This window comes from Ciona robusta, chromosome 12 (assembly GCF_009617815.1).
Source record: "Ciona robusta chromosome 12, ASM961781v2".
Classification (NCBI taxonomy): domain Eukaryota; kingdom Metazoa; phylum Chordata; class Ascidiacea; order Phlebobranchia; family Cionidae; genus Ciona; species Ciona robusta.
The window spans coordinates 27009-46888 of NC_143246.1; the positions used below are offsets into that span (position 1 = coordinate 27009).

The 19880-nt window shown below is 42.8% G+C and overlaps 5 protein-coding genes and 2 non-coding genes across 12 annotated transcripts; 2 read left to right on the forward strand and 5 right to left on the reverse strand.

Annotated features, from left to right (window-relative positions):
• Positions 1–136: 136 nt before the first annotated feature.
• LOC149725988 (uncharacterized) lies at positions 137–1613 on the reverse strand. 3 transcript variants are annotated; one of them, XM_089890784.1, is made up of 8 exons: positions 1326–1613; positions 1160–1275; positions 1052–1108; positions 908–994; positions 702–857; positions 492–654; positions 404–442; positions 137–356 (listed from the first exon to the last, which is right to left on the reverse strand). In XM_089890784.1, exons 1-8 carry the CDS (start codon positions 1462–1464, stop codon positions 268–270), a joined length of 846 nt encoding a protein of 281 aa, XP_089746910.1. In that variant the 5' UTR covers positions 1465–1613; the 3' UTR covers positions 137–267. The 3 variants fall into 3 exon arrangements, with proteins under 3 accessions (XP_089746910.1, XP_089746909.1, XP_089746908.1); XM_089890783.1 differs by having other exon boundaries at positions 137–344; positions 1052–1275; XM_089890782.1 differs by having other exon boundaries at positions 1052–1275.
• On the reverse strand, positions 1558–4504 carry LOC149725989 (uncharacterized). Of its 2 annotated transcripts, XM_089890776.1 has the most exons (10): positions 4292–4502; positions 4127–4241; positions 3813–3996; positions 3622–3761; positions 2717–3064; positions 2585–2662; positions 2488–2526; positions 2230–2433; positions 2045–2165; positions 1558–1971 (listed from the first exon to the last, which is right to left on the reverse strand). In XM_089890776.1, the coding sequence occupies exons 1-10, from the start codon at positions 4372–4374 to the stop codon at positions 1691–1693; spliced, it is 1593 nt and encodes a 530-aa protein (XP_089746902.1). In that variant the 5' UTR covers positions 4375–4502; the 3' UTR covers positions 1558–1690. The 2 variants fall into 2 exon arrangements, with proteins under 2 accessions (XP_089746902.1, XP_089746903.1); XM_089890777.1 differs by lacking the exon at positions 2488–2526 and having other exon boundaries at positions 4292–4504.
• A 5438-nt stretch (positions 4505–9942) lies between these two features.
• LOC149725990 (headcase protein homolog) lies at positions 9943–15828 on the reverse strand. Of its 2 annotated transcripts, none has more exons than XM_089890775.1 (12): positions 15671–15828; positions 15510–15616; positions 14148–14256; positions 13825–13974; positions 13296–13401; positions 12598–13231; positions 12460–12537; positions 12268–12387; positions 12097–12213; positions 11903–12023; positions 11775–11846; positions 9943–10627 (listed from the first exon to the last, which is right to left on the reverse strand). In XM_089890775.1, the coding sequence occupies exons 1-12, from the start codon at positions 15747–15749 to the stop codon at positions 10482–10484; spliced, it is 1839 nt and encodes a 612-aa protein (XP_089746901.1). In that variant the 5' UTR covers positions 15750–15828; the 3' UTR covers positions 9943–10481. The 2 variants fall into 2 exon arrangements, with proteins under 2 accessions (XP_089746901.1, XP_089746900.1); XM_089890774.1 differs by having other exon boundaries at positions 12097–12225.
• A 735-nt stretch (positions 15829–16563) lies between these two features.
• On the forward strand, positions 16564–17916 carry LOC149725991 (uncharacterized). Of its 2 annotated transcripts, XM_089890781.1 has the most exons (3): positions 16564–16809; positions 17023–17487; positions 17537–17916. In XM_089890781.1, the coding sequence occupies exons 1-3, from the start codon at positions 16662–16664 to the stop codon at positions 17785–17787; spliced, it is 864 nt and encodes a 287-aa protein (XP_089746907.1). In that variant the 5' UTR covers positions 16564–16661; the 3' UTR covers positions 17788–17916. The 2 variants fall into 2 exon arrangements, with proteins under 2 accessions (XP_089746907.1, XP_089746906.1); XM_089890780.1 differs by having other exon boundaries at positions 16564–17487.
• Trnaf-gaa (transfer RNA phenylalanine (anticodon GAA)) lies at positions 17870–17942 on the reverse strand. Its single transcript has one exon. It is a non-coding gene; the product is annotated as a tRNA-Phe (tRNA).
• A 5-nt stretch (positions 17943–17947) lies between these two features.
• Positions 17948–18021, reverse strand: Trnai-aau (transfer RNA isoleucine (anticodon AAU)). The gene has a single exon. It is a non-coding gene; the product is annotated as a tRNA-Ile (tRNA).
• Positions 18022–18435: 414 nt separating this feature from the next.
• Positions 18436–19503, forward strand: LOC149725994 (ras-related protein Rab-32-like). The gene is made up of 4 exons (XM_089890785.1): positions 18436–18614; positions 18665–18833; positions 18887–19017; positions 19068–19503. The coding sequence occupies exons 1-4, from the start codon at positions 18582–18584 to the stop codon at positions 19359–19361; spliced, it is 627 nt and encodes a 208-aa protein (XP_089746911.1). The 5' UTR covers positions 18436–18581; the 3' UTR covers positions 19362–19503.
• Positions 19504–19880: the final 377 nt, after the last annotated feature.

Consider the following 19880-nt stretch of genomic DNA (forward strand, 5'->3'; position numbering starts at 1 on the left):
ACAATCGCATTTGAAAATTACTTTATTATTGCGTCACAACTCCCCTTTTTAGTTTGATTGATGACGTCACAATTCGCACCCCCGCAGTCGTTTGTTCCGTAAACAAGGAAACTAATTGCCTGACGTTTCGCGAGTGGGCGACAAAACCTCAATGACGCAATAATAAATGTCACAATAATTTGACGTTTACATTATTTCGTCATAAGCCGAATTCTTATATATTAATTGTTTGTTCTTTTGTAAGGTCCATTATTACGTCATAAGAGCTTAAGTACTATGCAGGTAATTCCCCGGCAGGGGTTGTCCGTCTACTTCAATAACTGCTACCCCGTCTTCGCTCGAATCTAGAAAGATATCTAATTTTGTGGCGCCACGCATTAATGACGTCATAATATCAACCTACCCGGTGTCTTGACGTCATCAAACTCTCGGTCGAGTTTGTCTAAAAACAAGAATATTAACCAAACAAGAATAATATTCAAACCACAAACCTTTGGTTTCCAGTCCCCTAATGACGTCACGAAACGCTGACGTATATTTCGCCGCTTCATCTGAAGGAGCGTAGAAAACGAAGGCTGGTTTGTTGGATGGAATAGTTAGGCTGGCACATTCGTGGCCACCGGTAGACGGCGCTGTGGAGTCGCATTGTGTTCCCTGCATGAACCGATGTTAGATTAAGCGTAACTACAAAAGGGGCTTACCCTGTCGGTAAACCAACGATCGTCGTGTGACGTCAGAGCTACGTAACAAAGAAGCGATGATGATGACGTCACAGCAAGAAGGGAAAGTACCAGCAAACATATTATCGAAGAGATGACGACACCAACGCCTTTATGTGACAATTGATAGAATGATAACTACAATATATCTTTGTTACGACATAATATAACAACATTAACACAATTACTTCTTCCGCTACTGCCATTGTGACGACACAGAGAAGAACGACAATCACGATTGTTGAAAGACAAGAAGATCCGAACGCGATGGCGGTCTAGCAACAGTTCGCTTGTTACGTCATAGTTACAATTTTTACAAACCATGGACTTACCGTGAATCTCGAATTTCGTTTAAAAGCCACAACGTTGCAGCAACCCGAGAAAATAAACTGGAATAAAAAGAAAGTTAAACCGGGAACGTCGCTTAAATGGGGGATTACCAGCAAAGATATCCAGAGGGGAAATCCCGGGCTTCCCAGGAAAGATGGCGGCGGCGACGTCATGCCCATTGTTTGACAAAACAATGCAAGACAATCGAGTATTATTACCACAGTAGCTGCGAACATTTTCATTACGATCCAATTAATTATAAATAACATTAATTACCAATTAATATCTTAGCGACACCCAGCGGTAGAATTAGTTTCGGTTTCTTGAATGGAACAGAATCACCAGGTCTCAGGAAACTGAGATACCAGATCCTACAACTTGTACAATAAACATCACAACAGGATGCTACATTCATATTGAACGGCTGACTATGCTCGTTATGACGGAACAATCGTCGTTACTCGATGGTACTTGTAACAATAAGACTCATTGTAACAAAGAAGACGTCTTTGTTAAAATCGCAAAAAAAGTTTTTATTTAAAAATTAGAAAAACGATGACGTAGCGTTGTGTGATTGGTTTGGAACAAATCTTTGAATTTGGCGGGAAAAGAAACTACGGTTTGTCATTGGACGACGATAGTCACGTAACTTGTATTGTATTTCTATGAGAAGCAAGATGAGATGAGCGCTGGGGCGGCGATAAAGAGCGACCTCGATAGGAATCACGTGAGGTGGTTGAATCACTGGAGCATGAAGATCGCGATGACGGCTTTTCCTCTTGTGACGTCATAGGAATCACTCGAAACGTTGGTGGTGACGTCACGTTGCTATGACGTCGATTTGTTAAAAAATCTTCCGACCACGTGGTATCTCGTGATTGGTCGAAAGATGATTTCCGGTTTTTCGATGACGTAGCCTCAACTGTAAAGATTGTTACGTCATCGTTACCAATATTACATCATCGATGTCGTTTATTTACGTCATCATTACGTACCCGATAAATCCAGAGGTGAATTTATTCGCTTGAGAGACATTGATGTTTTATTCACGTGGTGTGTGACGTATGGTTTGACGTCAGCAACTGCTGACGTCATGTGTGTTTCTCTTTTTTCGGTCTGAAAAAATAAAGTTTAAAAAGAGGCGCCATCAAATCGATAACCATATGACTTCATTACATACTTGTTTGCTAACAATGACGTCATCATTGAATGACGTAGACGTTTCAATACGACCAAGAATATTTTGCATTTTTTCTCTTTCTGCTTCAAGGCGTTCTCGTGCGCATCTTTCACGTGCATGCGCACTACGGTACTGCGCAAGTTCCCTCTCCAGACTGCGCACGCGCTCTTCAGTTTTCGACAATTTCTCGAATAAACTGTGAGTCTAAAACAAAAAAAACTTAAATCCCATGAACCGCACGTGGGCGCTTCAACTCACCGATGCACCACCAATTATTTCGTCCCCAGCCACTCCAACCTAAACATTAATCTCATATTAAATCTCCACCGAACAACTTATAAGCAAAATCTCTTACCTCATTTAGCCTCCGGCACATGGCTTGTTCAGAAGCTTTTAAACTTTCGTTCTCGGCTTCGAGCTTTCGCGTTAAATTCTAAACAAACTTTGATGAATATTCTTGATTGTATAAATGTTCAAACCAACTTACGAGTTGAGAACGATATTTATGCTCGACAGCGAACACCTGGGCAGCCATATTGTGCACGTGACTCATCACTGACGTAGGTTGATGACGTAATGCAAGACTGGTGTTCCCCCCCGATAGAAAAGGGGTAAGTGGGGCAAGTGACGTATGAAAGGGTGGGTTTAAGGGGGGTAACGGGGATCTACCTAAGTTAAAACCCCCTTCCAAGTTATTCCTTCCCAATAGTTGGTAAGACGATAATTGATGTTTCAATGGGTAAGATGGAGGGTACCATAGGTTAGGTGACGTCATGAGGCTTGGTGGTGACGTCATGAGACCTGGTGGTGACGTCAGTGGTTGTCGTTCTGATAGCTGGAAGATGTATATATAAGTTACAATATATAACATGATGTATATATAAGTTACATTATATAACAAGATGTATATATAAGTTACATTATATAACAAGATGTATATATAAGTTACATTACATAACATTCCATATTCGTAGCAAACTTCATCTGCAAACAGGTGCTCGCGTTTTGAGCTTTAATTACAATATTTTAACTTCGCAACAAAATAATAACTTCTTATATAACAAGATGTATATATAAGTTACATTATATAACAAGATGTATATATAAGTTACATTACATAACATTCCATATTCGTAGCAAACTTCATCTGCAAACAGGTGCTCGCGTTTTGAGCTTTAATTACAATATTTTAACTTCGCAACAAAATAATAACTTCTTTACAAGAACATTGTTTTGTAACATTCATATTTTACCAGTAAGATTTGAACGCGGCACCCGATACACCCAGTGTTTGTTTTAACCTTTTACACTGCTACCATTTTTAAGCTACCATGTTATAACGGCGGTTGTATAACAGTAATCTCTATGTTACAATGTGTAATTTGTGTTTACCTCAATCGAACTACTTCGACGTTGGTTGTTTATTTGTGACGTCACACGCGATGACGTAGGGAGGGGATTCCCATATGACGTCATAGCATCGGTATCATGACTTTGACTCCTTTTAAACAAACGTCGTCGAATTTGCGAAGCTGTAATTATAAATGTTACATTCCAAACATAACAACCGTTACAACAATCACCTTTATGAACTGGTGGTAAGAGTCTGTACACTCTGTAAGGTTCGCTGATATCAAGACGACTGCGTTCGGGAATTTCTTGAATATCCGGCATCTTATTCAACGCGCAGCGAAGTCTTGTTTTCCAAACTATTGGTTCAGGTTTGTCAACTCCCTCTCTGTATCTCCCACTGTGTTTGGCCCACGCCTGTTAAAATATATTTATTGCACGCGACGATGATCCGTTTTAACAAAATGGCGGCACCGCGCATGCTGCTATTACGTCATAGAAGCGATATACAAAACGTCACAAATATTTTCACCAAACAAAAATTCACCATAAATATTTTCGAGTCCTCCTCCAAGTTATAATCTTGTCGCCCTGCATGTTTCCATGGCATCCGGAAAATTGTTTTTTCCGGGTTTTCCCACATAAGTCCAGGGATTTTCCCGCTGTAAAAAATACACGTCATATTTATGAATAATATTATGACGTAACAAACCTTTCGATCATCTTAATAAGCCATGTTCGAAGTCGATCGCGATACTCCGGTGCCAATTCTCGAATCTCATCTGCTGTTTCCATGGTAACAAAAATATCACGTCACAATTACCTTTATTACTTCACAGTTACCTTTATCACGAAACAATATTTTTATTAAGAAATTTTTTGTCTAAAAAAGATTTAACATTTAGCGAGCTGCGCGATTATTTATACCGACGTTTGATAATAAATCCGCGAAGCTAAGTTGCATCGTTCATTGTGTCGTCATAATACTTGGAACAGCGACAGCGATCGTTGGGTGGAAGTTAAGCATGAATAACACGGGAGATGAATTAACCCATTATCCCATTCTGCATCAAATTTCGCTGGATATCCACGAATACAATGTTTTATGCAAAATACCTGGCGAACTATACAACATACCTGGCGAACTATACAATATACCTGGCGAACTATACCTGGCGAACTATACAACATACCTGGCGAACTATAGCTGGCGAACTATACAACATACCTGGCGAACTATACAATATACCTGGCGAACTATACCTGGCGAACTATACAATATACCTGGCGAACTATACCTGGCGAACTATACAACATACCTGGCGAACTATAGCTGGCGAACTATACAACATACCTGGCGAACTATACCTGGCGAACTATACCTGGCGAACTATACAATATACCTGGCGAACTATACGATATACCTGGCGAACTATAGCTGGCGAACTATACGATATACCTGGCGAACTATACAATATACCTGGCGAACTATACGATATACCTGGCGAACTATAGCTGGCGAACTATACAATATACCTGGCGAACTATACAATATACCTGGCGAACTATACGATATACCTGGCGAACTATAGCTGGCGAACTATACGATATACCTGGCGAACTATACAACATACCTGGCGAACTATACAACATACCTGGCGAACTATACGATATACCTGGCGAACTATAGCTGGCGAACTATACAATATACCTGGCGAACTATACAACATACCTGGCGAACTATACCTGGCGAACTATACAACATACCTGGCGAACTATACCTGGCGAACTATAGCTGGCGAACTATACGATATACCTGGCGAACTATAGCTGGCGAACTATACAATATACCTGGCGAACTATAGCTGGCGAACTATACAATATACCTGGCGAACTATACAATATACCTGGCGAACTATACCTGGCGAACTATACAACATACCTGGCGAACTATACCTGGCGAACTATACAACATACCTGGCGAACTATAGCTGGCGAACTATACAACATACCTGGCGAACTATAGCTGGCGAACTATACAATATACCTGGCGAACTATACAACATACCTGGCGAACTATACAATATACCTGGCGAACTATACAACATACCTGGCGAACTATAGCTGGCGAACTATAGCTGGCGAACTATAGCTGGCGAACTATACAATATACCTGGCGAACTATACAACATACCTGGCGAACTATACCTGGCGAACTATACAACATACCTGGCGAACTATACAATATACCTGGCGAACTATACAATATACCTGGCGAACTATAGCTGGCGAACTATACATGGCGAACTATACAATATACCTGGCGAACTATACAATATACCTGGCGAACTATACAACATACCTGGCGAACTATACCTGGCGAACTATAGCTGGCGAACTATACAATATACCTGGCGAACTATACAACATACCTGGCGAACTATACCTGGCGAACTATACAATATACCTGGCGAACTATACGATATACCTGGCGAACTATACGATATACCTGGCGAACTACTTTTGCGACCCCGCCCTGATCAACTTTCACGCATAACCTTTTGATTCATGGAATTTGAAATAAACAGAACAAGGTTTTACGCTCGAAAATAAACAAACCTGGTCTGTTCACGTCACAAATTATCCGCAATATGATGAACACGCAGTTAAATATTTTCTTTTAAAATACGGCGAATTATTTTTAGCGTCAACTCGTCACGCATGTCACGTGATGCATCGCACGCCGCTGTGACGTCACAAAGGATAATAAGGCAAAACGAGCAGCGTAAATTTTGCGTCGGTTTGTTACGTCACAATAACTTTGTTAAAACTGTCTTGAATGCATTGAACGTAAAATGACGTCATAATACATAACAGTATAAACCATTGTAGCAACGATGCGTTTCAATAAAGGGAGAATTTTGAATCGGTATTATGACGTGACAATCACGCGCCCGAACATCTATTTCCGTTTCAACAATTTAAAGTTTTTAAAATTTCCGAAACGAAAACGGAAAGAAACGCAAAGTAACGAAGTAATGTCACGATGCGTCGATTAAAATAAACATTTCCTATTTTGTGAGGTGGGAACTTATATTATGCATGCGTCTGTGACGTAACAATGAAACAGAGCACGCTTGAGGCCATTGTTGTGTCATAATTAGATCAGACCGGAAGTCGAATCGCGTCACAATTAACTTTTCTTCGCTGACGACTTTCCTGTTTTGTCTTGTTTTTATTTGTTACGTCATAAAGGAATTATGATTTATTAATGAAACAATTAACTTCATTGTTTTATCAAAAACGTGTTAATTAAGTGCATTATGACGTAGATAAAGTGCAGCCGCGTGCCTGCCGCGGTGAACACTCGATATTTCAGGTGAAAATGTTCGATTTATTTCAAGAATACGTGAGTAAAATATCGCCACGGAACCTCACGACCAGAAACCCCGTCCAAACTATTCGTAGCTTCGTAACTCCGTCATTGAACATTCCCGCGGTCGCGTAAATACGATAAGAACCTGTCCTGCAACTTACTTTCGATGCAAATTTAGTTTTCTGACTTCTTCTACTATTTATACATATCGTATTAATAGAAATAATAATCCATTAGAATTGCAACGTCACAATGAGAATTGCTACGTAATAATTAGAACTGCATTGTCACAATGACCGTAAGCTGTGACGTTGTATTGATTACCTTGCGATTTCATAAGAGGGGAATAACCGAATCTTTTTGCTGGAAATTTATTTCATACTTAATTATGTGACGTCACAACATACTACGTCACTTACTACGTCATAACTTTTGTTTATAATTTTTCCATGGTTCGTTACGCTCCACCTACTTTAAATCGAAACGACGATTCCACTTTATTGGTTATTGTTACGTCATAATCCACCGTAACGCGAATCGCCCATTATTTAATCCAAGCTTCTCAAAATAAAAACCACCTGCGTCGCTAGGTGGTACTGAAGAGATCATAGCGCCACATACGTCATCATATATGTCGTTTACATCACATACGTCATAACACACGTCATCATATACATCACCAAATCCAACTTATGTTAAACAAACGAAACGCCGGTTTGTTACGTCACTAAACACGAGCTGTGTCAAAAACGCGACGTATGCTCATGGTATTATGACGTCATACACCAACAACAATCAAAATATGACGTCACAATTACACTGTTACTATGACGTGTTCAATCATTATGTAACAATATCTTTTATATATCTAACTATATCCGATCGTCAGCAACTTATTTGATATTCTTAAAAGTTACTTTACATTGTTTCCAAATAAACACTGCCAATTAACAAGAATAAGTGAATATGACGTCACAATCGCTACTGTCCTGACAGCGCTGCCGCCGCGAAGCTGAACTTGCGCGACTGAACCTCCCTCAAAGCAAACACCTTCCATGAAACTGAAACACCTCCGCGTGCTTTGTGACGTCACACAGTGTCTCGAATGCAACAATATAACCTATTATTACGTCATCTATAGCATTTTATGAATCATAGAAATATTTTTGATTTGTCATAATTCCATTTATGACGTTTCATGTCAACAATGGGTCAAACAGAACGTATTATGACGAAACAATATTTAGTTGATTAAGGGAGGTAAATGTAAGCGCGGTTGGGGAGTAAACACAATAGGATGTAATAAATATTTACAACACACATGGTCGCTACAACAGTTTGAATGTTTGGTGGGTCGATGGGTATCAGGGCATATAGTGGGGAGTTGGGGTTAGTTCCCGCGTGAACCATCGTGACGTAACAATGCCGTGCTAAACGTCACAATACACTGTGTTCGGTCGTAAACGGCTTTGAGCGAAAACTTTTATTGGACCGAAACTCTAGCTAATTATTTACTAAAGTCATTGTTTGCGTAACAAGACTTTCATTTATCATCACAATCGGTATTGTTACCTCACACACTAATGGAGAATCAGCAAAAGATTAAAAATAGTTTTATAGCTTTCATGGCGACCTTCTTTCGACCCAACGTTGAACAAACGAACCGTAAATTATTTTCGATATTTATTGCATGCTGGAATTGATAAATATTATCGCGTCGCTAAGCGATAACGTATGAATTCGATTTTAATAATTTGTAATTGTGACGTCACTAGCACACCGGTGATAAGAGCGACATCGATTGTTACGTCATAATAGCAATATATAAAGCGACGATTGAAGACCTTTGTGACGTCACATATGTGTGTTCGATTGTCACGTGACATCGCGTGTGTGGTCTTTATACCATTATGACGTAACAATTCATGCGTTTCAAAATATTATGACGTCACAATAGCAGCTTCTCAACGCCACCAAGCGGAAGATTAATTTCCGGTTTCGTTTATTCGGTGATTGTGACGTAACTGAAATATTCTGCAGTATTTAATACTTTTGTAATAATCGCCATTGTTACAAATGAATGGGCGTGGTTATGGTGGTTGAGGGAGCTGGGGAGGGGGGGGGCACTTTATATTTACTAATTCATAAATTGTCTGTCGCGATCCAACATCGATGATCCGAATCATAACAAAGGAAACGAAGCAGGTGTAAATAATTCGTATTGTGACGTAACTGAGCATAACACGTGAGAATATTCTTGTCGACGCGAAAATGGCGGTTGGTAGTTCGTTGGAAAAGATGGATCGAATTACAACAATTAAACATATAGTCATGATTATGACGTCATTATCAACATAACCAATATGTAAGTGACGTCACAATCAACAACTAACCGTCGAACATGGCGTTTCCAATCGCCATTGTTAAAGAACAAATATCCAATTTTGCTCAATAGACAAAGCTCATTGTGACGTCACAAAGCCACTTTCGGTTGGTGATTGTGACGCGTAAATTAAACTTCGTGAGATCGATTTTGTTACGTAATAACAACAGTTTAAATCGAAACAATCCAGTTTCATTGTCACGTCACAGATGCGTTACTGTATTACGTAAAACATTTTTAATGGTTTTGAAAGTGACGTCACAGAAATAACGAAAGTCTTAGGCGCGACGATCAGTGTTGTGCGCATGCGCGCCACTCATCTTACACCACCCTGGGGGGCAAGCTGTCAATCAACTACGTCACATCCGTTATAATCAAATCACGAGGATACGGTTGACTTGTTTGGAGGTCGCTGATTGGTCGATAATGCGATGATGTTTCAACAACAACCAATCAGAGGAGCGGAAATAAATGAAACACCAAACAACTACTAATATGACGTGAACAATCAACAATCCGAAGTTTCTTTAATGACGTCATTAGGTGGTGACGTCATTGGGCTTCTCTCTAAGAGGTTGAGCACCACACCACACCAGCGACAACGTGCGGACACAAATTCTTTATTTGTCAATTTAGTCTAGAATAAAATTTTAATTGTTCTACACCGTTTCCCTATTATGACGTCATATACAACCAAGTTCGCAAATAGAAACGAATTGTGACGTCACACAAAGCAGCGAAACGTCTATTTACAGCGGGAATGTTCTACAGGTTATTACGTAACAATATTTACAAATAATTTGCTACGATGGGAATTTCCCCTCAAGCTCATTGTTAGGGTGACGACGTCACGTCGAAATTGAGGGGCGACAATGACGTAACAATAAACCAACAAAATGTAAATAATGGCACGTGACCGGAACAGTTGCCGGTAATTGTGACGTAATAATCACTATACAGCAATGAAACATAGGGGCGGTCGTGACGTCACAAACATAATATGAAACAATAGAGAACTTATGACGTAACAAAGAAATTATCACCAAGCTATTCACATTCCGCGATGGGGAAGCACCTTTAGTGCTCATGTACAACGCTATGAAGACGTCACCATGACGTCATCAACAATAATGTTTCGTGACGTCACTGAAACACGATTCCCATAAGTTGGTATGACGTCACAGGTTTGACGAAATGATGATCGGTTGCCCGGCAACAAGGACACGTGGTTTGGGCGCTGTAGTCGCTAAAGTTCTTGAGGCCCATGCGGATGTCGACCACGGTGTTACCTGCGTGGTGGGGGGGGTTAAATGGGGGCTAGGTGGGGTTGGTATATATGGGGGTTAGGTGGGGGTCGGTATATATGGGGGTTAGGTGGGGGTTGGTATATATGGGGTTAGGTGGGGGTCGGTATATATGGGGGTTAGGTGGGGGTCGGTATATATGGGGGTAGGTGGGGACGGTATATATGGGGGTTAGGTGGGGGTCGGTATATATGGGGGTTAGGTGGGGTCGGTATATATGGGGGTTAGGTGGGGGTCGGTATATATGGGGGTAGGTGGGGGTTAGGTGGGGGTCGGTATATATGGGGGTTAGATGAGGGTTGGTATATATGGGGGTTAGGTGGGGGTTGGTATATATGGGGTTAGGTGGGGGACGGTATATATGGGGGTTAGGTGGGGTTGGTATATATGGGGGTTAGGTGGGGGTCGGTATATATGGGGGTTAGGTGGGGGTCGGTATATATGGGGGTTAGGTGGGGACGGTATATATGGGGGTTAGGTGGGGGTCGGTATATATGGGGGTTAGGTGGGGTTGGTATATATGGGGGTTAGGTGGGGTCGGTATATATGGGGGTAGGTGGGGTTAGGTGGGGTCGGTATATATGGGGGTTAGGTGGGGACGGTATATATGGGGGTTAGGTGGGGGTCGGTATATATGGGGGTTAGGTGGGGGTCGGTATATATGGGGGTTAGGTGGGGTCGGTATATATGGGGGGTAGGTGGGGGTTGGTATATATGGGGTTAGGTGGGGGTTGGTATATATGGGGGTTAGGTGGGGGACGGTATATATGGGGGTTAGGTGGGGGTCGGTATATATGGGGGTTAGGTGGGGTTGGTATATATGGGGGTTAGGTGGGGGTTGGTATATATGGGGGTTAGGTGGGGACGGTATATATGGGGGTTAGGTGGGGGTTGGTATATATGGGGGTTAGGTGGGGTCGGTATATATGGGGGTTAGGTGGGGGTCGGTATATATGGGGGTTAGGTGGGGGTTGGTATATATGGGGGGTTAGGTGGGGGTTGGTATATATGGGGGTTAGGTGGGGGTCGGTATATATGGGGGTTAGGTGGGGGTCGGTATATATGGGGGTTAGGTGGGGGTCGGTATATATGGGGGTTAGGTGGGGGTCGGTATAATATAAAGCAAACTTACCACATTTCTTGCAACTAAGTCGTTTCTGACAACACGGGTTTGCAGCAAATATGTCGTACATGTACAGTGTACCTATAAATGGGCGGTTGGTAAGTATTAGTTGAAACCTAATGTTGGTTGTTCGTTACCTAGTTGGTGATGCGAGCCCTCCCATCTCGTATCACAATATCTACACACAATATTATGGAGACCTTCCAAACATCTAATACATGCAGCGTGAACGAACTCGTACTTGCCCTCTATCTTGATCTGTATTGTGATGTCATAATGTTAAACAATCATGATGTGAGTATGCACAATGACGTTATGACATAATAATTACTTTGAAACAATTACGCGTGCTTGTTTCGTTCTTTAGCGGACTGAGGAACATGGTCCCGTCCAAAAGTGGAAAGTGATCATACAATGGCAAGTCAACACCGCACAACACGCAGTTCATCTGAAACGTAAACTTGACCAACCTTTGTATAATATCCTAAATGATGCGACAAACCTGTGAACATTTAGCGACGCTTAAACTCGACAATATAAAGTTACGTAGATCGTCGCTCCCGTATCCTTCCCCTTCCATTTTAATATGGTATGGATTCACGTGTTGACGCGGCAAAACGTTCTGAAACAAAATAGACGGTCATGACGTCACGATGACGTATTTATTCGGTGTAAAAGTTTTACTAAATTTTACCTGGAACGCGGAAAAGTCGAAACGTTTCGCGAATGTGGTCGCTCTCATGGGCACGACACGAACTTCGGTTCTTCTACCCTAACAACCGTGTCAATACTGGTTACAACAATCCATAACAATTTTTATTCAAGCAACTACCTGCGAATCCCCACCACGATATATTTGGTTCAACTTGGCAATTTCCTCTTGGTGGCGCAATGCGTTCAACACGTGGTTGTTGGTCACGTGGGTTGGCCCGCCTTCCAACCACGTGGGGTCGGGGGGGAACCACCCCGTTTCACTGGGGCAGCAAATGAGGCCGGTGACGTCATTATCGGTCAGCTGTTGAGGGGTCATCGGGGTCGCAGGAGGTCGTTGGGTAGATTCATGTCGCTTCCACAAACCGTCGATCAATTGCGTCATCGCTTCTATATCCCCACATTGCTCGCTAGAGGGAGCTGGAAACAATCGTTGGATTTCTTTGAGTTGGGCTTCGTTCATGGACTCCGTTACGCCGTCTAGCGGCTTCGTGGATGAGAATGTAAAATTTGTTGAGTTGGTTGCGGGATTGAAGGGTGACGGGGTCAGGGGTGAAGGGTCATCGGGGATTTCCGGTAGCGGTGACGTAGAAGGGGCGTGAAAATTGCTGGCTCGTGATTGGTTGAAATTGAAATGCATTCTATTTATAGGAGGAGAAAATACGTTCCCGGCTTCCCCTGCCCCGGGGGATGCGCTAATGTAACCTTGGTCGACCCCTGAACCGGTAGAACTATGACGTATACGGTTCCCTTTGCTGTGACGTAACAATGGTTAGAATAAATCATTATGACCTCATTGTGACGTATAACAACTGTTACCTCGGGATCGGCTTGGATTTCGTTTTCAATCCAACATTCCCGTATTTAGCGCCAAGAGTTGGGAGGTCTTTATGTTTGCGACGATTTTTCTTGCGCGAGTCTTCACCTGTTCAACATACTGTTATGTAGAGAAGTTCAAGTATTTAGCGTGAAGTTACACGTATGCATTTACCGGCAATGCAACAAGCTTTAAGTTGGTTCAGTTTACCGTGTGTATGACGCACATGGTGCACACGACGCACATGGTGCACACGACGCACATGGTGCACACGACGCACATGGTGTACACGACGCACATGGTGTACACGACGCACATGGTGCACACGACGCACATGGTGTACACGACGCACATGGTGTACACGACGCACATGGTGCACACGACGCACATGGTGTACACGACGCAAATGGTGCACACGACGCACATGGTGTACACGACGCACATGGTGTACACGACGCACATGGTGCACACGACGCACATGGTGTACACGACGCACATGGTGTACACGACGCAAATGGTGTATGTACTCACGTGTATCTTGGTTTTGCACCACCCAGTCAAGATCTTTGCGAATGTGTCCGTGTCGACAGTTACACGCGCAGGCGCGGTAAACCAAATCGTAACCACGTTTCGTCCATAAATTTTGACGACGCTGTTTTTCCGACCAACTCCTCGCCCGCCCTGTAAAAGAACTATGTTGAACCCACGTGACCGGTGGTGGCGTGAGGTTAACCGAGGACAATATTCGACCTGGAGTGACCTCACTGGGCGACGCGAGGGAGAATTAAAGAGACAATATAGGAAAACGAAGATTCGGTTAACAAAGAACGAATATGACGTCACAAGTATGTTACCATGTGAACGCAGATAACCCAGAATCCCTTCCTCCCATTGGTTGAAACAATCGACATGCATGAATGGGCTCACTGGACAAGCTTCATAATTACAAACAAGTTTCACCATCTGTGAAAAACAATATGTTAATATTTACAATTATTAAACAATAATGTCACTAAGTCATGAAAAAGTCAGGCGCTGTGGCAAGTTGGTTAGCGTGCCTGGCTCCAAGGCAGAGTTCAAGACTTGTCGCTGCTGCCATTGTGGGCGTATATATCATTGGGCAAGACACTTAACGGCAATTGCTCCAACCCAGTGGTCACTAATGGGTTGTGTAAGTTGTCGGCCATACATGAAAACAATCACCCACAAAGTTACATACGTGGTAACTTGTAAGTGGGCACAAGGTGTATGAAACAGAACACCCGTGTTATACCGACTGTTGTTGCCCCGCCATGCAAGGATAATTAACATTCATTCAAAACTCAATAAAAACAACTCATCATTTCATAAAATGCAACGATGCATCGACACCACGTCATGCAACGAAACCACGCCATGCAACGACACCACGCCATGAAACGACACCACACCATGAAGCGACACCACAGCATGCAACGACACCACGCCATGCAACGACACCACGCCATGCAACGACACCACGCCCTGCAACGACACCACGCCATGCAACGACATCACGCCATGAAACGACACCACACCATGAAACGACACCACGCCATGCAACGACACCACACCATGCAAACACACCATGCCATGAAACGACAGCGCGCCATGCAACCACACCACGCCATGCAACGACAGCGCGCCATGAAGCGACACCACGCCATGCAACCACACCACGCCATGAAACGACACCACACCATGCAACCACACCACGCCATGCAACGACACCATGCCATGCAACGACACCACGCCATGAAACGACACCACACCATGAAGCGACACCACAGCATGCAACCACGCCATGCAACGACACCACGCCATGCAACGACACCACGCCATGCAACGACACCACGCCATGCAACGACACCACACCATGAAACGACACCACGCCCTGCAACGACACCACGCCCTGCAACGACACCACGCCCTGCAACGACACCACGCCATGAAACGACACCACACCATGAAACGACACCACGCCATGCAACGACACCACACCATGCAAACACACCATGCCATGAAACGACAGCGCGCCATGCAACGACACCACACCATGCAAACACACCATGCCATGAAACAACAGCGCGCCATGCAACGACACCACACCATGCAAACACACCATGCCATGAAACGACACCACGCCATGCAACGACACCACACCATGCAACGACACCACACCATGCAACGACACTAACCATATTTTCATCGATAGCCGATTCTTCCCCAAACAAACAACCAGAGAAACAACATGACCTCACTATGACGTCATCATCTTCTAACGAACTGCTACTGCTCGTCCCTCCTACAACAAAAACATTGGTAAACAATGAATATGTTTAACATAACTTTATATTACCGGCTGTTGGTTGTTCTTTTGTATTAGATAGATAACCGTCGCTTCTTTCGCTGTCACGGCGACATCTTTTACTCGCCATTACAGTGCTAATTATTTTAACTTTATGTACTCTTTATATTAAACTAGAGACAAAACAACATTAACTAATAATATACACGATATTAAACGCCTGTTCTAACATATAATAACAGCAAATACACTGATCCACCATTACAGACCATGCCGCACTCACAACTTGTTTACGTGCTAAATGTCGGCTGCTCTATCCGACTCGACACAATCTTATTCTCTTTTATTCTCTTCGCCCAACCAATCACGGACGAGTATTTAATCAACTATGCTCTCTTTCTTTTTTATCTTGAAAGCGCACGGAAAAGTTTTGTTTCTTCTTTTATTTTAAGAGTTTAGTAGAGAAATGGCGGCCAATGTTGTTTTGACGCTGGGTGTGGGCGTGTCACTACAGCATTTCTCGCACGTTTAATGTTCGCCAATAGAATCTTAGACAAAGTTGAATTACAAAACGACTCAATTATCTTAAATATTTCGACAATAAGTTTGCTACACGTGCATTATGCTACACCATATTACATAAACTAAAATTGATTTAAATGACAAATACGGAATTATTCGAAGCGCTGGTAGTGAATTAAATGTTAGTTAAACAAGCAATTCAAATAAACCGTAGATTTGTGTCGAAATATATTCAATAAATGTTAATTCTTATAAACTTGGAAGATTTAGGTTTGTCTTTATTCTCCTTAACATGAGCGCGAGGAGAATTGATATTATGACGTCATTATTATTGGCGGACGCGACCACGTGGTCTACGGTTGAGTACGGTGGTTACGTCATTGCGTATACGTCACTTTTTTTATTTAAATTTGTTGGTTTAACACAAAAAAATGGGATTGTTGCGTCATCAATGGTACAATAGTAACATTAGAAACTTGAAATTTAAATTTTATTTGTAAGTTATTATGTTAGGTGGAATATGATTCTGTTAATATGCTTGTGGCAGCAAAATATATTGCAGACGGTTCTTGTGCTTGGTGTATGGACCATCATGCATGCATTCTTTATGTTCAGTCTCAGCCATATTACAGTGACTGGTCATATGTCAGGGTGTTGTGATCAGAAAGGTGCGAAGATAGTAGGACCATGCAGACTTCGCATGGTACAGTCGGTCAGGGCTCTCTTGGATTTCTCCCATTCAACAATTATAACTCTGTGGGCATTATATTTGTTGGCGACACAACAAGACGACGTAGAGTCTCACGCTTTTCTTTATCTAATATCGTTTGGTTTCTATTTGTACGAGTCATACTGGAATGTTAAAGATGTTTTTGCCGCAGAGTCCAACCATTCTCATCCGCATGGTGGCGTTGGGGGAAATGAATCGTCCACCCTTCGCTTGCTCCAAAACGTTTTGTCCGCGATCATCGTCGCCCTCGGTTTTCGCGCGGTTTCCAAGGAAATGTCAAGTTGGCGAAACTCGGTGGTTCCCCTGCTGATGGACCTTCACCCTACGTCATCATGGAATTCCCCTTCCCACACCCAACGTAAAGCTCTGGCAAATCACTTGCTGTCAAAGTCATCTGGTATATGCGGCCTTATAACAATGAACTTGATGGTGCATGAAGTACCGGGTTTGTTCAAATCGATGTTGAAGTTGTACAGAATATCCACTTTCAACAACGACCGCTTGAAACAACGATCGTGGCTTCCGGGTAGCGTGGGAAACAACAATGACGTAGCAGCTTCGTTGGGCGCTCATGCGTGGCGGAGGGAACATGACGCAATAAAGACCGATAGAGGGGGTAAGTTAAAATATTGGGCGATTATTTTTGTTAACATTTTGTCTTCCAGCCATTGAAACAATGTTATCTGGAGTTCATCGAATATCTTTTATATTCATCCGCGTTGTTGGAGGATTTCTTTCGCTTGGAACTATCTTGACCACGGAATCACTAGTCCGTGACACACCCTACGTCACAGTGGCCATGGTCTACCACGGGATGGCGGTATATTTACTGGGGGGAATAATAACCGCTGCAGCAGCCTGGACGTCAAACCACGATTTAAGACGAAGTTCGTCCTGGCGAGATGGCCGTCGTTGAATAAAGCATCAACGAAAATACGCGTGGCAATTACTCAGTTAATCACAAAAGATGTTTAAAATAAAGTTGTCGCAACAAAAACTGCCCCGACCCGGGATTGAACCAGGGACCTTTAGATCTTCAGTCTAACGCTCTCCCAACTGAGCTATCGAGGCAGAAGTGGCCAGTACGGGGATCGAACCCGCGACATTCGCGTTATTAGCACGACGCTCTAACCAACTGAGCTAACCGGCCAGACGCCTTACACAAGCGAAACATCGCTTAAGTCCATCGCGTTATAACGTTCGGTTCATATTTTACCAATCTAAGAAAATGTGAACAACGCGGGGATTTATACGTCACTAAGTATTAATTATACGTCACAATTATCTGCAACAACCGCTCTTTTCGTCGTCGTCTTTATTTAGTTCCAGAGCTTCAGGGTCGGGAAGGTTACGTGAATAACTCCGTTCGTTGTCTAATATTTTATCGATGAGATATTTTGCAGCTTCGTCGATGTTAATATTGGCTTTGGCTGAAGTTTCGAACCAAGCCACGAACCCTTTCTCGTCGCAATAATTATCCATCTGCTGTTTACCACGTGGCAATCAACGCGTGACAACTAATCCAATTAATATTACAACTTTTTAATAACCTGACGTCATAATACGGTCACGAGGTTTAGTTAATATTTAATTATGACGTCACACGTGACTTTATGAACAAATAAAGGGAGTTTGTTGCATGGATAAACAAACACTTTGTTGTCGCGACTGCAACGACTGCATCGATATATTTGTGGAATAATCGCAACAATGACCGAACAAAGAAAGGAATATTTATTCAAGGTGACGTCATTATTCATGACGTGAGCATGTTATGACATCATATTGTACAGGTTCTTGTGATCGGCGAGTTAGGTGTTGGGAAGACGAGCGTCATTAAAAGATATGTCCATCAGATATTTTCACAACATTACCGAGCGACGATTGGTGTCGACTTTGCGTTGAAGGTTGTGCATTGGGATGGAGAAACTTTGATAAGGTTGCAGTTATGGGATATTGCTGGTAAGTATACGGTGCGTAAAGGTTGGCTAAGATTAATTAACATTAAATACAAGGACAAGAACGCTTCGGTAACATGACGCGTGTGTATTACCGTGAAGCAGTCGGTGCGTTCATCGTGTTTGACGCGACCAGAGCTTCTACATTCGAGGCTGTCAATAAATGGAAGAACGATTTGGATAACAAGGTTGGAGGTACAATGGTTTGATTTCGTGTGGTAACATATTTATGTGTTAGGTTACTTTACCCGATGGAAGAAATATCCCAACAGTTTTACTTGGTAACAAGATCGACCAAATGCGAGGTGGATTATTAAGCAATAAACAGCAGATGGATAATTATTGCGACGAGAAAGGGTTCGTGGCTTGGTTCGAAACTTCAGCCAAAGCCAATATTAACATCGACGAAGCTGCAAAATATCTCATCGATAAAATATTAGACAACGAACGGAGTTATTCACGTAACCTTCCCGACCCTGAAGCTCTGGAACTAAATAAGGACGACGACGAAAAGAGCGGTTGTTGCAGATAATTGTGACGTATAATTAATACTTTGTGACCCAATAAACCGCGTTTAACGTTGGGTGGCGACAAAGGTCATCGTCAATTTTGCGGAAGTCTTAACATAAATGTATAAGTCAAGCTTTCGAAAATAAATATATATAATCTGGTAACTTGTGTATAAAAGACTAACCATGTCATAACACTACAGTGGGATAAGCTGTAAAACTCGACAGTGGGCACGAGGTGTATAACTCGACAGTGAGCACGGGGTGTATAACTCGACAGCGAGCTCGAGGTGTATAACTCGACAGTGAGCACGAGGTGTATAACTCGACAGCGAGCACGAGCTGTAAAACTCGACAGCGGGCACGAGGTGTATAACTCGACAGCGAGCACGAGGTGTAAAACTCAACAGCGAGCACGAGGTGTATGACTCGACAGCGAGCACGAGGTGTATAACTCGACAGCGAGCACGAGGTGTATAACTCGACAGCGAGCACGAGGTGTATAACTCGACAGTGAGCACGAGGTGTATAACTCGACAGGG

What these genes read in the sequence shown, in the direction of transcription:
- LOC149725988 (XM_089890782.1), bottom strand. Translation starts at nt 1,464, where the DNA reads ATGAATGTAGCATCCTGTTGTGATGTTTATTGTACAAGTTGTAGGATC. An exon ending in ATCGTTGGTTTACCGACAGG is followed by an intron (nt 655 to 701) that starts GTAAGCCCCTTT and finishes CGGTTCATGCAG; the next exon opens with GGAACACAATGCGACTCCAC. An exon ending in TAGGGGACTGGAAACCAAAG is followed by an intron (nt 443 to 491) that starts GTTTGTGGTTTG and finishes TCTTGTTTTTAG; the next exon opens with ACAAACTCGACCGAGAGTTT.
- LOC149725989 (XM_089890776.1), bottom strand. Translation starts at nt 4,374, where the DNA reads ATGGAAACAGCAGATGAGATTCGAGAATTGGCACCGGAGTATCGCGAT. An exon ending in TGTGCCGGAGGCTAAATGAG is followed by an intron (nt 2,527 to 2,584) that starts GTAAGAGATTTT and finishes ATTAATGTTTAG; the next exon opens with GTTGGAGTGGCTGGGGACGA. An exon ending in AAATAATTGGTGGTGCATCG is followed by an intron (nt 2,434 to 2,487) that starts GTGAGTTGAAGC and finishes TTTTTGTTTTAG; the next exon opens with ACTCACAGTTTATTCGAGAA.
- LOC149725990 (XM_089890774.1), bottom strand. Translation starts at nt 15,749, where the DNA reads ATGGCGAGTAAAAGATGTCGCCGTGACAGCGAAAGAAGCGACGGTTAT. An exon ending in CGGCTATCGATGAAAATATG is followed by an intron (nt 14,257 to 15,509) that starts GTTAGTGTCGTT and finishes TGTTTTTCACAG; the next exon opens with ATGGTGAAACTTGTTTGTAA. An exon ending in GCGTCGCTAAATGTTCACAG is followed by an intron (nt 12,226 to 12,267) that starts GTTTGTCGCATC and finishes AGGTTGGTCAAG; the next exon opens with TTTACGTTTCAGATGAACTG.
- LOC149725991 (XM_089890780.1), top strand. Translation starts at nt 16,662, where the DNA reads ATGATTCTGTTAATATGCTTGTGGCAGCAAAATATATTGCAGACGGTT. An exon ending in AATAAAGACCGATAGAGGGG is followed by an intron (nt 17,488 to 17,536) that starts GTAAGTTAAAAT and finishes TTTGTCTTCCAG; the next exon opens with CCATTGAAACAATGTTATCT.
- LOC149725994 (XM_089890785.1), top strand. Translation starts at nt 18,582, where the DNA reads ATGACCGAACAAAGAAAGGAATATTTATTCAAG. An exon ending in GCAGTTATGGGATATTGCTG is followed by an intron (nt 18,834 to 18,886) that starts GTAAGTATACGG and finishes ATTAAATACAAG; the next exon opens with GACAAGAACGCTTCGGTAAC. An exon ending in AGAACGATTTGGATAACAAG is followed by an intron (nt 19,018 to 19,067) that starts GTTGGAGGTACA and finishes TTTATGTGTTAG; the next exon opens with GTTACTTTACCCGATGGAAG.